Consider the following 16727-nt stretch of genomic DNA (forward strand, 5'->3'; position numbering starts at 1 on the left):
TTATCTGTACCACTTATAGAACATATAATTGATTTAATAAGTTATTATATGCATTTTATGGTGATGAATCGTACAAGTTCCAAATCGCATTTTAAGTTTATTGTTGTCGTTTATCATGTCCCCTTTCAAACGCCGTAGATGTTTAACCTTTGTACTCAAACCAAATGTTGCTTTCTTTTCAACGTTAGTTGTTTAATTGTTGGAATTGCTAGACGTTTTGGTCTACACACACTTCATAAAATATCGTGGTGAGTTATGTTAAAGCAAGAAAAATTATGAAATCAATATAAGATTTGTTTGTCCTTTGTCTCTCACTAGCTAGCTATGGCTAGAAAGTGAAAGTTGACTTTTTGTGGCAGGTTTGAATTTACACAGCAGGTTGGGATAACCAATTAGCAGGTTGTTGTATGTGTCGAACTGCTTTGCTTTATCTTGGCCAGGTCGCAATTGTAAATGAGAATTTGTTCTCAACTTGCCTACCTGGTTAAATAAAGGTTATTTTTTATTTAATTCGTGTAATTGTAGTAGCGCAGGATCTGGTTGAGTATGAGTGGAGAGTTCTGCAATGTTACAAATAATCTGACACCACAGGGACATAGAACAATGCATGTCATTATTATTCATATGCTGTATCTAGCTGAGGTTCGCGTTTACATCACTAATGCTGTATCATGCACACAATGTTTTACAAATGCTTACATTTCCTTCTCTGTATATGTAGCAGCTTGGTAATGTCACATGTGATTTAAAAAAATCTACAGCACAATTGAGCCCCATGAAGAAAGCTTTGCGTGCTTCCTGTAAAAACTTCATGTACAACATCAGTTTGACAAAACAAGGCAACGTTTTTGGGTAATATCTTCTATTCTTCCAGGATCAACGATGCAAGTGTAGGTGGGACAAGTGAAGGTGGGACAGTCAGCGGCCTAAGCAGAAGTGGCCATCAAGGAAGCATTTCAGTTGATTTGTGGTTTGGTGTGTAAATTAGACATGTGAATTAAGTGTCAAATAAAATCCCTTCGGCTACTGAAAGATCTCACAATTTCAGTAATGTCAGCAGGGTTGGGTAAATTACTTTCTACATGTAATCCGTTACTAGTTAACTGTCCAATTGTAATCAGTAACGTAACTTTTAGATTACCCAAACTCAGTAATATAATCTGATTCCAATCTGTTTAAGATTACTTTCCCCTTAAGAGGCATTAGAAGAAGGCAAAAATGTATGTTACCAATTGAACGACATCTATTGCAGGATAAATCAATGTTAAAGTTTACATAGCTGGCCATATATGGATGTTACATTTTACTCTATGGGTTGGTTATGTAGGCTTCTTCTAACCCATCGCTTTCTACTACATATAATAATACGATTAAATTAGATCTTTACATTAAAAACCAAAGTCTATCAGAATTCCAGTCATTCCAATAAATGTTATACCCCTTGATCTTCAAGAATAGGACTTGGAAGTATAAATTAACCAAATTGGGCTCATTGATTCGAGTTGAAAAAGAAAATCTGCGCTCCTAGAAGGGCATGCTTTGAGCACTACTGAAAAGTGCTATTTTCGTGGGGAAAATGAATGCCATATGCTGCAGTTGCAATAGGCCTATTGTTTACCTTTTTGTTGGTGACACTATCTTGATAATATGCAGCAGTTTAAAGGGCAAATCGACAGATGAAACAATAACAAAACAGTCGCCCTGCTTCTTTTTTGGTAAAAAGCTGAGGGATGGATCTGGAGAAATGTAACCACTCTCAGATTAATAGACAGAGCTATGGATGCACGGACTGACCATAAATAAAAATGATAGTTTTAACCATGTTATGTTATGAGGCTATACAGTGTTTGTTTACATTTGCAATGTTTACAAACATTGGAGTAAAACAAGCTTATATTTTGGGTTCTCATTGAGTGTGACAGTTAAACTAAGCTCATGGGGCATTTATAAATGATATTCTTCAAGAATTAATGGAGATATGTGTGCAGGGTAGCCTAGTGGTTAGAGCGTTGGGCTTGTAACCGGAAGGTTACAAGTTCAAATCCTCGAGCTGACAAGGTACAAATCTGTCGTTCTGCCCCTGAACAGGCAGTTAACCCACCGTCATTGAAAATAAGAATTTGTTCTTAACTGACTTGCCTAGTTAAATAAAGGTAAAATTAAAAAAAGATTTGTTTACAACTATCCACAACAACCACAATATGTATGGCGCAAATAGCTAAATGAGAGAGCAGCAGTGTGATTCACATCAATGTGCTATGTAGATATCAATAAGTGATCGCCGTAGACTACACCACTGCTTGTCATCCTTACCTCCAAGTGTTTATTCAAATTGGATCATGTTTGAATGCCGACAGCAGTCGCACCTTTGGAAGACATAGTTTGGACTTTAGCCTACAAAAGCCTATTCCTGCTCTTTTCCCGCGATACATGAAACACATTTGGTGTGTCATCATAATGGCCTCTGACTTGTGGTCAGATTCGCTCAGGTGGAACAAACTTAAATTTGTAACGGATTACTTGTCACTTGTTAGGCTTCGGTCACACAGACAGCTTCATTGCATTTTGGTACACCAGAATTACATCATTACTTTCAAATGAAACGGTGCGTTTGCCTTGCAGCACTGCGTTGCAGAGGCAGTTGCAGTACGTTCGGTGTGGTGCATAAATTGGATTTATCAACATATGCGTCAAAATGTATGTGTAAACGGCTTGACAGAAATGGTAGCAGAAGGTGAATGTTGAATTTTTGTTGCATACATATCCATATGATGCTGCAAACTACTTTGGCAATGACCTGTTGATGTGTTCGAAGTGACGCACAGGGTTGGGGAGTAATGCTTAGAACACACCGACAGTGTTTTGCGCAAAATAGTATGCAGCATCATCAGGATATGTATGCAACAACAGTTCAACATTCACCTTCTGCTACAATTTCTGTCAAGCCTTTAACGTATACGTTAGATAAATCCAATGTATGCACTGCAACTGTCTCTGCAACGCAATGCTGCAAGGCAAACGCAGCGTTTCATTGGAAAATAATGTAATTCTGGTGTACCAAAATGCAATGACCCTGTGGGTGTGATCGAAGCGTAGTTCCAAAAGAATACTCCTGCGCGGGAAGGGTCGTTTTCCGTTCGGAACTCCCACTGATGTCTATTACCGTTTGGCGAAAGAGGGAGGGGCTGGCTCACTGCAACTGGACGGGAAGTGATGTTACATTGATTGTGAAGAGGGTTAATGCAACAAATGGATCGAAAGGATTTTGTAAACCCAATTTAGTGAGTTTTTTGTTGTTGTTGTTAATCAACCAATTGTCATCGCTTTTGAGAGGGCGCTTCTACACGAAACATCAATAAGAAAGTGACGCACATACACTGGTAAGTTGAATTTCTCGAAATAAAGTTAGTGTAATAAATGTCTCGGCATATGGAGCTGTTTAGCGGACTTGTTTCTATCGACCGCTATAAGTGCAACATGTTACATTTTTTTCAGGACGGGGTTACTTTATCGTATAACGGCCACCTGCATTTCCACAAAGCTGAGGCTGCAGTGAAACGAAGTTATTTCCTGCTCACTTTTACTAGGCCTACTTGAAGCCAGTGCTATTGAAAGTACAATTACATTTTGTTGTGTTTTTACACAATGCGATGTGTCCGCTTTTATAGTTGTCTTGAAGTGAACTCTTAAATTGGATACACCTACGTTGTAACACAGCATAGGCTACGTGTAGCCTGTACTTAAGTACAGGGATCGCAGCCATAACAGGTTTTTAATAGGGTAGGAATGCTACACTTTCATTGGGAATCGAAGTAACATTTTCCTGTCAAATTTTCCTGATCACATTAGTTTGAACCTTATACTGCAGTGGGCTAAATCAGGGTCACAGTGTTTCTTGGTAGTCAAACAAATCTACTTTAAAACAAATTAGTACACCTCACACACATGTTTATGGGCTTTCAAAAATAAGAGACTTGTACCATGTCAGATAACGTTATAGAGTTCATATGTTGAGTTTGCTTCCCAATGTTATACTTTCTATACATCACAGAAGACTGATATATAAAGACTGATAACAAAACCGTCTGACATAGAAACCATAGGATTTCGGTGTTAATTGTTTAAAATGTTTATTCATTATGAAAAATATTAATAACATTCCACCCATGAGGCAACTTGACTGTAGGAAAGGTTTATAAGCAAAGCATTCTGGCATCAGTGAGAAAGGTAAGACTTATCTCCTGGTGGTACACGTGGCTTTCTCTACGGTGTCTTGTGTATCAATTTAATTATTTATTTGATCACTGTTTGAGAGCGCAATACCATTTGGTATAGTAGGCTTATATAACCTACACAGGTCTATGCCAATTTGAACTAGCAAATCGTTTTTCTCATAATAATATATAAAAACAAGGTGACGTGATCAGAGTTGAACGTAGCACACCTTACAGTATTTAATCGTTTTCCCTGAGTCTTTGTTCCAGTGGAAGGAGTAATGTAGAGGGAAACTGTTCAAGTGTAATGAGACCTCATAATTACAACCCTTGTATTGGCTACATTTATCTAGGTTTATCTATCCATAAACCTGCATCCATTTGGCTGGTGAAACATCACAAGGTGTCTACCTCACTAACTTGGTATGGTATCTTAGGGATACCAGTCTGGCATTTTGTCTGGAGACATGCCATGCATTAAAAACATCAGCTCAGACCAAACTAAAAATGGAAACGTTTTTAATTAGGTGTATGTCTTTGTGTTAATACATTTTTATTTTCTCAAGGTTTAAACACATTCTGGACATGATAAACCAATTTATTCTAAATGAACTTTTAGATGGTCTTTAGTTAACTTTACATCTGTCAGCTATTCAGAGATAGACTGACTCTGTCTAATCTGAGATTTGAGCAATTGAGCTTGTGAACAAACTGGGAGATGTGGTAGTAAACAGGGTCATTGATGGAGTAAAACATGACCAGTCACGACAACCACATGATGATCAACTGAGTTGGGGGTTATTAGATGTTGTTTTATGTTTCATGTAGGGTTTGTGTCAGCTAATCAATTGTTTTCTTCTTCTGTGTGTCTGCGCCTGCATGTGTGTTGTCTGAAATGTTTCTAATGATGACCGCAAACATAATCAAATAATATTTTTGGTCCTATTTCACACATGTACAGGTGTGTTTTTAAATATCCCAACTCCACCTGAGACACCCTTGGAGAGTGGGGTCACGGCCAGGGTCACCATTGTCCAACGCCCCTGGAACAATAAGGCTTAAATGTCTTCAAACTATCAACCTTTCAGTTACTGGACCAACGCTCTAAACCACTAGGATACCCGCTGCCCATAATAATCTGTTAACCATTTCTCATCATCATCAGAATAATGTCTCTTCACTTACAGATATATAAAACATATTCATACTCAGAATGTTACAAAATAGTGCTTCCAGCCCTGAACATGATGAAACCTGATGATATTTCAGATGCATATTGGCAAGTCATTCTGTCAAGACATATCTGAGATGAGTGCTGTAGTATTGTGGTGCTGCAACACCCTTCATCTTGTGTAGTTTAAGTTCATGTCATCTGCATATCCGCCTCCTTCTTCGAGGAGTTCGCCATTATAGTTGGCCAACTGCCCAGGGTGGGTACTTCAGCTCTACTGCTCTGAGAATGTCTGAAAGGCTTTGTTCTACTTGCTGGCACAATCTGAGTTTCCCTTCCTCCAACTAGTGTGAAATTCACACCACCAGAGAACAGAGCTTTGCCTAAAGCCTCCTCTTTCAATCACTTTCATTTGAAGTTTAGGTTTGAAAGTAAACATACAAAAACACCTTTTGGGAAGAGGACTTTAGCTGATCCTTGTTTGTGTACGAGCTCAGTTTGGATCTTCTGTTTTAGAAATGGGCAGGGGCAGCGATGTGAGTCAAATCATTTGTGATGCATGAATAAATTCATGAACAAATGTGTAGGGATTCTGAATGAATGTTTACCTGATATCAGTGACAGGCAGTGAGGTAGAACTAGCCAGTCAGTGCATAGCTGTGATTTCACTCAACAATAAGTGCAGGAAGCCTACTCAAGATGCTCTGTCTAACTTGCAAGGTTGTATTTCACACCTTAAAATATTTCATACTGCAGTCACTATAGTGGGCTTCCTCAAACAACCTTATTTTGCAGCTCATCTGCAACACATGTAATCATTGTAGAAGCTGTGATAAGATTAGTCTCATGACATTTCTTTTTTAAACCACTTTCTTTGTCCTATGCTACCTATTTTACCAAGCCTACTACTTGTTATCCCACTATTCAATTTATTTATTTTTTCAGTAAAAAATGAATTTAGCATAATTAGATACATATGTAATTTAGGCTGTTCTTGTTCATTCTCTACAGGCTGTAGCTTAGGGAAGGATAGGCAGTTCAATGATACAGTGCCTTGTGAAAGTCTACACACCCCTTGCACAGCCTTAAAATTAAAGGAATTAAATTAGATTTTTTTCCTCCTACTGATCTACACAATCTTTTCCACGTTTTTAAAGTAAATACAAATGATTAGACATTTTCCTAATTGTAAAAAAATATGTATTGATTGTGTATGTCTTCACACACCAGAGTTAATGCTTGGCTGAAGTCCCTTTGGCAGCCGTTACAGCTGTGAATAAGATTCTACCAACTTTACCCAACTCTTATGGCAACATACAGGTAACTGCCAAAATAATGAAAACACTTGCGTAAATAAGGGATACAAACTATTGAAAGCAGGTGATTCCACACAGGTGTGGTTCCTGAGATAATTAAGCAATTAACATCCCATCATGCTTAGGATCATGTATAAAAATGCTGGGCAGGCCATTTTCTTGGCTACCATGATCATGTCCCCATGTTTTTTATTGAGTTGGTACAGTTATAATTCTTCTTTCACTTTGAGAATGTGGAGTAGGTTCTATAGACCGGTAAGATGTTTTAAACATTTGTTATTCCTTCTTAGAATTTTTTTTTTAAGACAGCTAATTTTGAAGACAGTGCAAGGTGCCTGTAGACTTTCACTAGGGACTTTAAGTCTTTGGCCTACATGATTAGCAGCCTGCTTTCACATGAACCTTTACAGTTAATCTGATTACCATTGGGGGCGACTGGTACCGCCTCAGTGAGCCTAACCTATGAAAGAGCAGGGCTGCCCACAAGCCTGGGGGCCTGTTTCTCTGGAGAAAGCCTCTGTAAATGTGTCCCTGCTGGTCAGATGGTGTACACTTATACCAGCATGAACTGCCTGGCGACCAAGAGATTTGAGACATATAATTTACTTGTACAATAACACAGTTGACTGTGTCTTTTGCTTGATGAGGTCAATTGATTAGTGTGTGCAGGTAGTACTGTGCAGTTGTGCGGTGAACCTAATAAGTCGGTTCATATACAAGCCTTTAGAATGTAAGCCTGCCTATTCCATTTCCCACTGGGGAACAGCTCAGAGAGGCTGAAAATGGGGTGCCGCTAGTCCAGTCACAGTGTGTTCATCACAGAACTTGATTTTGCTCAGGATGAGAGTTTTAGTGCTGGACAGAGTGAAATAATTCCTTTTCATACCATGGTCATATGATGGACTGCTTTCAGTGGGAATCACATCGAGCTTGTTCTCTTGAATATCATTTGATGGATATCTGTGTTCAGTTCATTTTGTGTCCACCACATTCTTTCTCATTCACAGGCCTCAACTTTCTAGCTATGATATAATAACTCTGTAGTAATGAATGGCACTATAGCTTTGTGTAATACATATTTTGTATCTATAAAAAACACATGGATTAATTCTGATTTATTTACATAAAATATTTATGGACCAGGACCAGACAACGCTCAATACAATTTGAACAACATTTTGTCAGCTCTATGGAAGAACTTGTTTTTCTTGTGAATTTTTACAGGCCGTTGATCAATTGCGTAATTCTTAGTCTTATTTGCCTAATTAACCCCAATTAATCCTCTCGTGTAGAGTTTCAATCTGTAACAGTTGCCCCAAATAGGAGATTATCCACTTTTACCAAGCAAACAGGTAAAAGTTCACTGCAGATGGGGTTATAGCAGGATCTAGTTTGAGTATTTCCTTACTGAACATGCGTGGAGGCAAATGTAGTTTAATTTTGCATAAAACATTTGTGTTTCATGTTAATATGTCAGCATACTTACATGACCATGAGAGCTATAGACTAGACTCTCAAGACAGAGAGGTGTGTCTGTCTCCAACATAGCTCTAAAACTTTTGTCCTCAGGTCAACTAATTCGCAGGCACTCAACCATGGTAGCGTAAGGCACTGGGAACCAAAATCATGGGCATTAATATGGAGTTGACCCCCCCCCCCCCCCTTTGCTGTTATAACAGCCTCCACTCTTCTGGGAAGGCTTTCCACTAGATGTTGGAACATTGCTACAGGGACTTGCTTCCATTCAGCCAGCAGAGCATTAGTGAGGTCAGGCACTGATGTTGGGCGATTAGGCCTGGCTCAGTCGGCGTTCCAATTAATCCCAAAGGTGTTCGATGGGGTTTAGGTCATGGGTCTGTACAGGCCAGTCAAGTTCTTCCACACACGATCTTGACAAACCATTTCTGTATGGACCTCACTTTATACACGAGGGCATTGTCATACTCAAACAGGAAGAGCCTTACCCAAACAGTTGCCACAAAGTTGGAACCACAGAATCGTCTAGAATGTCATCGTAAACTGTAGCGTTAAGATTTCCCCTCACTGGAACTAAGGGACATAGCCCAAACCATGAAAAACAACCCCAGACCATTATTCCTCCGCCACCAAACGTTTACAATTGGACCTATGCCCATGAAAAACAACCCCAGACCATTATTCCTCCGCCACCAAACGTTTACAATTGGACCTATGCATTGGGGCAGGTAGCGTTCTCCTGGCATCCGCCAAACCCGTATTCGCCCGACGGACTGCCAGATGGTGACGCTTGATTCATCACTCCAGAGAATGTGTTTCTACTGCTCCAGAGTCCAATGGCGATGAGCTGTACACCACTCCAGCTGAAGCTTGGCATTGCGCATGGTGATCTTAGGCTTGTGTGCGGCTGCTTGGCCATGGAAAACCATTTCATGAAGCTCCCGACGTTGCTTCCAGAGACAGTTTGGAACTCTGTAATGAGTGTTGCAAGGACAGACTATTTTTACGGTCCCGTTCTTTGAGCTTGTGTGGCCTACCACTTCGCGGCTGAGTCATTGTTGCTCCTAGGTGTTTCCACTTCACAATTACAGCACTTACAGTTGACCGGGCAGCTCTAACAGGGCAGAAATTTGACGAACTGACTTGTTGGAAAGGTGGCATCCTATGACGGGTTCATGTTGAAAGTCACTGAGCTCTTCAGTAAGGCCATTCTACTGCCAATGCTTGTTTATGGAGATTGCATGGCTGTGTGCTCGATTTTATACACCTGTCAACAAAGGGTGTGGGTGAAATGGCTGTATCCACATATTTGAAGGGGTGTCCACATACTTTTGTAAGTATGTAGTGTAGTTTACAAATTATTATCTACAGTCTCGGTTGTGCACAGTTCTTACATTGCTTTCTTCAATGTTTGGTGTTGTCTGGTTTTCAGGTCTGAAATAAGCACTCAATATGTCTGATGGGGACTATGATTACCTCATCAAATTCCTAGCCCTTGGTGATTCTGGAGTGGGGAAAACCAGCTTTCTGTACCAGTACACAGACAAAAAGTTTAACTCCAAATTCATCACTACAGTGGGCATTGATTTCAGAGAAAAACGAGTGGTAAGTTGATTGCCCTAGTCACACAATTTGTCACTCGTGTGTGAGAGAACCATTAATTTTATTATTCACATACAGGTACTCCCCTACCACCCGTAATGACTAATTAGTATGCTGCTTTGTTGAAAGAGTTAACATTTGAAATAGCCAATTATTCCATTCCATGTGAACGTTTTTGTAGTGCAGGTTTACTGTTGACCATGAAAAGTAAGTAGTAACTTTAAAAGCATTACTCCTCATAGTGCAAAAGAGAGAGCCGTAGAACTTTGTTATTTTTTTAGGAATCTGAGGAACTCCCAGACCAGGAAAAGATGCCATATCACTTGAGTTCAGCAGCACCCTCCTAGAAAATAAACACTTCATAATCAAACACCAGGTTAATTTAAGCATAATCACTCATGCTGTGTATATTGTAGAGATTATCAGGGCAAACATTTTCCATCTAAATATTTAGGTTCACTTTGGGTTAGATAGTATATGTAGGATGACCAATAGGAATGTATAATTTTAGGGCCTCATAGCCAGAGTGACCTCACACTGCTTTATATGGGTATAATAACTCTCTCTCTGTCTGACAGGTATACAAATCAAATGGTCCAGAAGGGGCAGCAGGCAGAGGACAGAGGATTCATGTTCAGCTGTGGGACACTGCAGGGCAGGAGAGGTAAGCCAATCAAACTCATCTCTCACTGACACTCTTGCTCAAGCCCTCACTGGCTCTCGGGTAGTTGTTGGCAGCTTTCAAATGCTTACTTTCTCCAAGCTGAATTAAACTCTGTACAATGTGTTTTTTCTTGTGTTGTGTCAGGTTTCGGAGTTTGACAACAGCTTTCTTCCGAGATGCGATGGGCTTCCTCCTCCTCTTTGACCTCACCAATGAGCAGAGTTTCCTTAATGTCAGAAATTGGATGAGTAAGTCTTCTGTGGTTGTCAGAATCTACATGTACAATCTCATGTTGACTTCCAAAGAAATGTGCAGAGTCTTAACCAATATCTTTCAATCACGACTAGTGGGCTGATGACGGGCTTATTCTCTTTTTCAGGTCAATTACAGATGCATGCTTACTGTGAGAATCCAGATGTTGTTCTCTGTGGCAACAAGTGTGACCTGCAGGAGCAGAGGGCAGTCCGTGAAGATGAGGCCCGTGAGTTGGCAGAGAAGTATGGGTATGTGTCCCTTACCTATGACTAACCCTCCCTGAAACATTTGCCAAGAAGGCAGTGGCTGATGTGTGTTTACTCAAGGCTGTGCAGGGGAATCTTGAACGATACTAAACGTTAGGCTAGGTTGGTCCTTCTGGAAAGGCAAATATTTACACACATATATAAAGTATCCTGCTTGTGGCCTGAAATTACACATTTAAACAAGTAGGTGGGAAGAGGACTTGACCACTCACTGGCCAATCAATGTTGCATGTGTTTGTCGCAAGTTCTGTAGGTTATTGAAGGTCTTTGCATTGTCATCAACTCCAATTTGGCTGGGAGCATGGAATATTCTGTCCTAGACTATTGTAGATTGATAATAGAGTTTATTCAATAGCATAGGCTACAGTAACAAGTGATAACAACGGGGGGGAAAAACATCCAGTGTTTGCTCTGTCTGGAGTGTTGACAGTCAACATTGTTATAATTGGCTTCAATCAGTATAGGCCTTTTAGATATCACACTTAAAAAATAGTCTGCCTTAAATTGTATTGTTTGTGTGAGGCACATTCTCAATAAGAAAAATACAGCCTAGGCCTACCATTGATACTGCATAATAGGACTGAATCGTTTAAATACATTTGGAGGGGTGTCTTTTTTTTGAGAGTAACAGCAAATCAATACAAAAAGTATATGGGGAACACTAAAAAAGCACATATCTCTTGTTCCATGTGCATATGGGCGTCACTGATGGATAGGCTGCGCTTCCGGTGTCAAAATCCATGCCGTATCCAACCGGGGTGGCAGGGTAGTCGTAGTGGTTAGAACGTTGGACTAGTAACCGAAAGGTTGCAAGGTCAAATCCTCGAGCTGACAAGGTACAACTCTGTCGTTCTGCCCCTGAACAGGCAGTTAACCCACTGTTCCTAGGCTGTCATTGAAAATAAGAATTTGTTCTTGACTGACTTGCCTAGTTAAATAAAGGTAAATAAAGTGAGCTACGGTCAGCTTTTGGTTGGTCTTAAATATCTCCACCAGTGCATACTGAAATTGCCACTTTGGCGCACGTTTTTAAGGACACAACTTGGATATTGCCACCCCTCCCACCTCATCGCAAGCGTGCTCATACGACAGGTAAATTACCAATCCTGGCACTAGGGTTTGAAAATAGAACAGCACCGGCTTTAACAGGTCTAAATTGCAAACGAGCGTGCGTTTTGACAATTGCACGAGCTTAAGGCCAGCCGAAAATAGAGCCCCCAGTGCTTAGAGTTATGATCATGTTATGTTCAAAAGCTGTTATGGTGAGCTGAATGACCATCTTGTGGGCCATCTTGTGCGTGGAAAATATCTAAGTGACAACAAATTTAATGTTTTAGGATGGGTAATCAGATTTAGATAGCCCATTAATAATGTTATTGCTGAATATTATACAGATGGCCATCTGAATCTCCTAACTCAACAGAAGAGTCTGAAGTCTCTCTTCCAGACGCACATCATATTGAGTTGTCGTGGTAGTTAGTGTTCATATTTTTTTACGTTATGTGAACGATGGATCCACCAGTCTGAAATCCAATGTGGTTTTTAGAGAGCCATGATCCTCTACTATTTCAAAGATGCATCTTCCACTGCTATAGCACAAGTGCATGTTTCATGACGAAAAACAAAGGACACCCAAACAATAAAAAAATGTCAACCTTGATTTCTTTTCAACTGCTGAGAACTATATTCTGTCTTAGTGTAAAGCTTTCAGTTAGATCCAAACTTATTCAGGTTGTAGGTAGATAGTTTGCCTCATTCAGAGACGTATCAGTCAATGTTGATCTTATGTGTTGCTCTCCTTTCTGTGCAGAATCCCTTACTTTGAGACAAGTGCAGCTAACGGGCAGTTTGTTAGCCAGGCTGTGGATGTCCTGCTGGACCTCATCATGAAGAGGATGGAGCGCTGTGTGGACAAGTCCTGGATCCCTGATGGAACCGTGCGATCCAACGGACACAGTGGTCACACAGACATCACAGAGCCCAAGACCCAGGAGAAGGGCAAATGTGCTTGTTAGGGTCCACATACACATAGTGGTTACACCTTCAGTTCCCTTCAGTGATGTTTTGGTAGGACTGGGCTGTATGGCATGTGATGAAAGGCATGTAACATTTGTAAATCAATGGTGTCATAGGAAGTTTTGTCAAGATGGGGGGGGGGGGGGGGTGCGCAAAGCTGAAAGTAACCACTAACCCCTGCCAAATGTACAAGAGCATTATGTTTTGTTAATTTGATTATGCCATTTGGAGTGGTGCCTCTCCATTCACGTGTCAATTAAGTGCCTTTTATGTTTTCATTTCAGATAATATTATATGCATTTTACATTGTGAAACATAAAAGTGTATTGTAACTACTTTCTAAGATCCAGTAGAATTGTGAGAAGCCACTGAAAGTTGTATTAGTTGAGAACACTTCCCTGTGTATTAAAGGGAACCCACCCTTATTACATTTAACTTTTTGACACAGGATATTTTCGTGACAATGCACTTCCATTTATTCTTGTACAATGTAAAAGTCCTGAGCACATGCAATCTGTAGTGAATAGAGTGATTTATTGTATAGGTCTGCTCTGTAGTATCTGAGTAGCAGAGTCATTTGGGGTCTTTCTTTTTATCACGATGTCGGGATCTTGGGTCTATCAGAAATGTTTGAGGTTACACGTAAATCAATGCTGATTTTGTTACACAATGTGCATTAAATCTGCTGTATTCTGTCAAACACTTTTGTCAAATATGTTAACCATATCCTTTATTCCAGAAAATAAATATATTTTATTATTTATTAAAGCTCTGTCTCAGTTGTCACCTTGGCTACCTCAAACTTTATTTAGTGTCAATCTTGTTCAAGTCAATATGTAACAATGAAAATATTTTTACAAACCAAATCTACATTTTCCAAGCTATAAATAAAGGTTTAGAAACTTCTCTAATTACACGCTAGGGGGCAGTTTATAACGATAAAATAACGAAAATATTAATTTACCGGAAATAGTATATCGTAACTTCCTTTTAAAATCATGCCACTCGCATTCCACCAGGGATAACACATGGGTATTAAATAATACAGAAATCTAACGATGCGAATTGAAAAATGTTACTTTTGTTCGGGACCCGTGTATCCCGGGCACGGTACGATGTTTGTGCGGAACGATTGCAAGGTATGTTTATTTTTTTTGTGTCCTACTTTCTGGATTGATGGCTTCCATGCTAATATGTTAGCTGTTTTGCTAACTTCCTACTGTAGCTAGTTTTGTCAGTTGGGAATTTTTTTTTCTTCTTCCAAATGTCTGTAGTTATGTAACATCAGACAGTATAAGCCCAGGTGCCCTACTATGCCATAGATAACCTATTTGTTTTTCACCTCTTAACTGTCTTTCAACGTTTGAGTGCAGTTTCATAGCCAGCCAGGCCTGTTATTGTTGCCAAGTGAAGTCTGTCTCACTCGGCAGTGAAGGAGATATTGGCTTTGCTAAAGCTGTAGTAGTGTTTCCTGTACATTGAGGGGGTCTCTCCATGACCAGACATAGACCAGTTTGTGTTCTGCTACCATGTGTATAAATTAAGTAATGACTAAAATGTATTCTCAGACGTTCAGGTTTTGTAAATCAAAATGCCTCAAAAACTTCAAGAAGAAGCGTAACCCAAGAAAGACCAGATGGACCAAGGCTTTCAGGAAAGCATCTGGCAAGGAATTGACAGTGGTGAGTTCCCACATTCACCCATGCAAGTTGTAGAATGTGATATGATTGATTAACCATCATAAACGTTTTGCCCTTGAGTCTCTTACTGAATTTTTTATTTTACCTTTATTTAACCAGGCAAGTCAGTTAAGAACAAATTCTTATTTTCAATGACTGCCTAGGAACAGTGGGTTAACTGCCTGTTCAAGGGCAGAACGACAGATTTTGTACCTTGTCAGCTCGGGGATTTGAACTTGCAACCTTTCGGTTACTAGTCCAATGCTCTAACCACTAGGCTACACTGCCGCCCCAACACAGGATAACTGCTTGGAGTTCGAGAAGCGCAGAAATGTGGCCGTCAAGTACCAGAGGGAATTGTGGAGCAAGACAGGTACTTGTTATGGCTAAAGTCCAGGGGTGTATTTATTAGTGCAAACCGTAGTGAAATGAAAATGTGTGTTTCTTATTGGACAAGTAAGCGCTGTATTCAGTACTTCTTGCCATGGAAACGGTTTACCGTTTTAAGAACCAAACAAAAATAATGAAACCGGGATGGACCTACCTGAATTTGTCCAATATAAATTCTAGTTTTAGTTGCAAATCGTATTCCGCTTGGAGTAAACAGTTTCTGATAGACTTAATTAACATTTTGCAACAGAATCGGGTGTAATGAATACACCCCTGATAGGTGCCTCTGCTTTGGCCCATTTGGTTCTTACTTATTACATCCCTGCCCTCACTTTCATCTTTCAATTGTTTTCATACTCCATTCAAGTCAATTCTCACATGACAGATTGAGATCATGCCCTCCACACATTTACATGACAAACGTTACTGTATGTTCCATGATGGTGTATGTTACTACTACAGCATAACATCAAGACAACTGTAGCTAACTTCTACGTTTTTGTTAATAACCTTGTTGATCTGTTAAATCCAACTAATTTTGTCATTTTCAGTGGAGGCAATGAGGAAGGTGGAAGGAATAAAACGGAAACGACAGGCACAGTTCATCTTCAACAGGTGAGCCCTAGCTTTCCTCCCACAGATAAGAGCCTGGTTCAATTTGAAATTCTTGGCCACACTAGGAAGGCATGGGACTTCCAACTTTATAATGGTAATATTACTATTACGTAGAGTGAGTTAAACTTTAAGTACACATTACTATGAGTTAGAGGAAAATAACTAGACCAGTTAAGGCCAGTTTCGCCAAGTATTGGAGTCTGATATGCCTTTAAGCACTGTTTTCAAATTGATTTTGCCATATTTCCCCTCTCCCTTTCTTGAACAGACTGAAGAAGGGCAAGCAGTTGGAAAAGGAGGAAGCCATCAGCGAAGTGAAGAAGAACATTCACCTCATCAAAGCCCCACATGCAGGTGAGTTCACCGATTTCCATTGTTGCTGTTAGTATTTTACATTGTGTGTATGTATGTATATTTATATAATTTGAGAAATTAGGTGATGGCATTCATTCCACTTTGAGTTTGCATAATGAAATATAGAATTTTGCTAATCAATTTTCCCCCCATATGCAGGCAAAGCCAAGGTTATGGAGGAGAAGATGGTGCAGAAGTTACAAGATGTGGAAATGGTTGACGATTAGCAAGTCCTTATTGGGGCTCTGCTGAAATAGAGACCTACAAAGCAACCACAGGCTCTATTCATAACATCCATAGAATTTCCTTTACCATACTCTGGACAACATTCTGTGAAGAAACAACCATATATAGCACTACAACCCAGTGTAGTTCTGGGGTGCTAACACCATATTAAACACTTTGAAAATAATTTTGTGGAGTGTTGTCAAATGATGGATTGAATAAAGTATTGTGTCCTGACATATTTGTTTTGTTATTCATCCACATTAACTTTGAAATGGCACATTGTCGAATATGTTTGAAGTTAATTACTGTTATTTGGAGTTTTGGTGAAGACATGCTGAATTCCAGTACTTCAAGTACAGACATGGCACATAGGGAATTGAATGGCAATATATTTATTTAGAATGAATGCATACAAAAATCGTCAACAAACAAAAATTCCAATTGCTAAATCCTGCTAAAATAGCGACGCTTAACGGCTATA

General features: G+C 39.7%; 2 protein-coding genes across 5 annotated transcripts; both read left to right on the forward strand.

The window, feature by feature from the left end:
• The first annotated feature begins 131 nt into the window (after positions 1 to 131).
• On the forward strand, positions 132 to 13748 carry LOC109888084 (ras-related protein Rab-27A). Of its 4 annotated transcripts, XM_020479309.2 has the most exons (7): positions 132 to 248; positions 875 to 975; positions 9610 to 9782; positions 10358 to 10443; positions 10588 to 10691; positions 10823 to 10946; positions 12775 to 13748. In XM_020479309.2, exons 3-7 carry the CDS (start codon positions 9630 to 9632, stop codon positions 12977 to 12979), a joined length of 672 nt encoding a protein of 223 aa, XP_020334898.1. In that variant the 5' UTR covers positions 132 to 248; positions 875 to 975; positions 9610 to 9629; the 3' UTR covers positions 12980 to 13748. The 4 variants fall into 4 exon arrangements, with proteins under 4 accessions (XP_020334898.1, XP_020334899.1, XP_020334895.1 ...); XM_020479310.2 differs by lacking the exon at positions 875 to 975; XM_020479306.2 differs by lacking the exons at positions 132 to 248; positions 875 to 975 and adding an exon at positions 3154 to 3380.
• Positions 13749 to 13945: 197 nt separating this feature from the next.
• LOC109886878 (probable ribosome biogenesis protein RLP24) lies at positions 13946 to 16480 on the forward strand. The gene is made up of 6 exons (XM_031811697.1): positions 13946 to 14119; positions 14549 to 14662; positions 14960 to 15032; positions 15601 to 15664; positions 15933 to 16018; positions 16178 to 16480. The coding sequence occupies exons 1-6, from the start codon at positions 14039 to 14041 to the stop codon at positions 16243 to 16245; spliced, it is 486 nt and encodes a 161-aa protein (XP_031667557.1). The 5' UTR covers positions 13946 to 14038; the 3' UTR covers positions 16246 to 16480.
• Positions 16481 to 16727: the final 247 nt, after the last annotated feature.

Source organism: Oncorhynchus kisutch, linkage group LG3 (genome assembly GCF_002021735.2).
Source record: "Oncorhynchus kisutch isolate 150728-3 linkage group LG3, Okis_V2, whole genome shotgun sequence".
NCBI classification, from domain to species: domain Eukaryota; kingdom Metazoa; phylum Chordata; class Actinopteri; order Salmoniformes; family Salmonidae; genus Oncorhynchus; species Oncorhynchus kisutch.

Excerpts from the sequence above, each read along its gene's own strand:
- LOC109888084 (XM_020479309.2), top strand. The coding sequence starts at position 9,630 with ATGTCTGATGGGGACTATGATTACCTCATCAAATTCCTAGCCCTTGGT. Across the intron at positions 9,783-10,357 it reads ATTTCAGAGAAAAACGAGTG|GTATACAAATCAAATGGTCC; the intron begins GTAAGTTGATTG and ends TCTGTCTGACAG. Across the intron at positions 10,947-12,774 it reads GAGTTGGCAGAGAAGTATGG|AATCCCTTACTTTGAGACAA; the intron begins GTATGTGTCCCT and ends CTTTCTGTGCAG.
- LOC109886878 (XM_031811697.1), top strand. The coding sequence starts at position 14,039 with ATGCGAATTGAAAAATGTTACTTTTGTTCGGGACCCGTGTATCCCGGG. Across the intron at positions 14,663-14,959 it reads CTGGCAAGGAATTGACAGTG|GATAACTGCTTGGAGTTCGA; the intron begins GTGAGTTCCCAC and ends GCCCCAACACAG. Across the intron at positions 15,033-15,600 it reads GGAATTGTGGAGCAAGACAG|TGGAGGCAATGAGGAAGGTG; the intron begins GTACTTGTTATG and ends TGTCATTTTCAG.